This window comes from Pygoscelis adeliae, unplaced genomic scaffold, assembly GCF_000699105.1.
Source record: "Pygoscelis adeliae isolate BGI_AS28 unplaced genomic scaffold, ASM69910v1 Scaffold282, whole genome shotgun sequence".
NCBI lineage: Eukaryota > Metazoa > Chordata > Aves > Sphenisciformes > Spheniscidae > Pygoscelis > Pygoscelis adeliae.
The window spans coordinates 2435298-2437592 of NW_008824352.1; the positions used below are offsets into that span (position 1 = coordinate 2435298).

At 54.8% G+C, this 2295-nt stretch overlaps 1 protein-coding gene across 1 annotated transcript in view; it reads right to left on the reverse strand.

The window, feature by feature from the left end:
• The window catches only part of LOC103912899 (general transcription factor II-I repeat domain-containing protein 1-like), a 45230-nt gene that overhangs the window by 34806 nt on the left and 8129 nt on the right, over positions 1-2295 (reverse strand). Inside the window, exons 4-5 of the mRNA XM_009319309.1 lie at positions 1136-1319; positions 7-49 (exon numbers count right to left, since the gene is read on the reverse strand). Of these exons, the coding sequence (XP_009317584.1) occupies positions 7-49; positions 1136-1319 (227 nt within the window). The remainder of the gene's footprint in view (positions 1-6; positions 50-1135; positions 1320-2295) is intronic.

Genomic DNA, 2295 nt, shown 5'->3' on the forward strand with positions numbered 1-2295 from the left:
AGTCACCTCGGCGCGGGGGTTCGGCTCTCGGCTGGGCTCGTCCGCCGGCCTGAGGGTAATGAAGGGAAAAGAGGAGGGAAAAAACAGGTTCCTTTGGGTCTGTGGCACTGCTAAGCCGGGACAAGCAAGGATGTGGAGGGGGAAGGAGAGCTGTGCCCGGGAGGGTGGGACTCGCTGCACTGCCCGCTGCCGGGCTCTTTGTTTCAGAAATTACAGCCATCACCCAACCTCTTCCAGCTTCTTCAGGCACCTGCACCGCTTCTGTCTTCTTTAAGTAGAGCAGGTTGGTCTTACAGTAGTTCAAAGCATTTATATTAGCCAGGGCAAAGCCGCCCGGCTCCACAGCCCAGTGTGTTTAAGGGACAAACAATTTGTGTGACTGTAACCACTTGACTCCATTGCCTGTCCCAGCCCCCACGGCACGTTGAGGGGGGCCTCAGTCAGCCCAAGGATGAGCTTCAGACCGAGGAAGCCCACATGCTTCACATGAGACAGGCGGCTGCGAGCTCAGAGACGGCTCGAATTCTGCATGCCCTTCTTTTAGCTGTCTCAGCCTGATTTTCCAGAAGTGCCGAGGCTTCAGAGGAGATATTTGGTAGAGCTCAGCATTTCTCTGAATGGATCCGAGGTGCCACCACCCAGGCAAACGCAGAGAAAACGCACCCAAAACCGCTGAGCCCCTTGCAAAAACGTGGCCAAAATGGGGAGTTCGCCCCACCGCGGTCCCCTGCCTCCCTCCTCGTCTGGCGTTAAAAACTCCATTTAAGCCTGAGAAGAAGCTTGCAGCATTTACACTGGAAACCCCTCTAGAGACAGAAAAGCACTTAGCTTACCGCAGTGGAAATTTTGGCGGAGACACGTAAAGCGATGCGGTTAATGCACACGTTTACACGTGCTTATTATAGGAACGAGTTCGAAACAGCCTTGAGCCACCCAACACTGATGAACCTCCATGCAAGGCTGGGTTTGGCACGGCTGGACCCAGGTTTCTGGGTCTGGGGGAGAAGCTGGGACATGGCAGGGACCCCCCCCCCGGCCTGCTCTGCACAGAATCTCTGCCATCAGCCGGCGTTATAAAAGCCACCATCCTGAGGGCTCACTGCCCTCCCGCCCCTTCAGGGATCCCCAAAATTACCTTTTTAGCCTGAAGCGGATGCTGTGGCTGTGCTCTAAGATGGCCATCAGGGACTTCACGTCGTACTCCATGGGTTTCTTAAAGCTGATCCCCTCGGGCAAGCCGGCCACCGCCAGTGAGCCTGGCTCTTTCAGGAACCTCTCGTACGGCAAAGGGACCACACTGCTCTTCCCCATGGCTTCACCTGGGGAGGGGGCAGAGTTACACACAGACGGACACCCCGCGCCCCCGACCGCGGCCAAGCCGGGCTGGAGGAGTAAATGCAAGAGCAAGAGATCCCGATGGAAACGTTATAAGAAAACCTCTTCCTACCTCTGCACTTAGCATGCAAGGCCCTCCAAGCCCTTTCTAAAAGCGCTAATAAATAAAAAGCTCACAAAAGCCAATAAGCAGATGTCTCATCTTTCGGGTTGTGCAGTAAAATCCTTGGTTGGGGTCACTTGGCACAAGCCCACCCCCCGGGAGCGCCCGGACGTGTGCCAGTGAGGGATGTGGCCGCCGGCAAGCCGGGAGGGAGCCGAGAGCTGACAGAGGAGGCTGAAGGGCTCACGCTGATTTTTATCTCATGTTTACTGAGATATCTGGGAACCTTATTTTCAGCCGGTTTTCTTATTTTACCTCCTGGAAGAATGGAAAGTACTTTGATTGCTGGTGCTGTCAGGCAGCTTCGATGTACTTTGAGAGACAAGAAAAAAAAACAACCCAACAGTCTCCCTCTATCCCACCACTCGCAGGCAGCACGAACGTCGATACGTTTGACTGCATGATTACCTCCAGCAGCCCAGAAATCTCACCCACTCCCCTTGACGACGGGCACAGAGTCCCCCCGTATCCCCACTGTGCAGGGCTGGCTCCATTGTACCTCTGATACCAAAATCTCCCCAAGGAGTTGGGAGCAAACTGCTTTCCCTTCCCTGGCAGCAGAAGACGACCAGCGAACATCGCAGCTACACAGAGGTCTGTCTTCTAAACCGGCTAAAGAGCCCACACGCCCAAACTGGGGATGCTTACGGTGCTCTCCAGGCAAGACACCGTCGGAAAATCAGCCCCTTCTGAAGGGTTGCAAGGAATGACCAAACCCTTGAGCTGCTCTCTGCGGAAAAATTACTTTGGAAACCAACCCAAGTCACTGCGACCAATAAACCTGGTGCTGAAAGCAC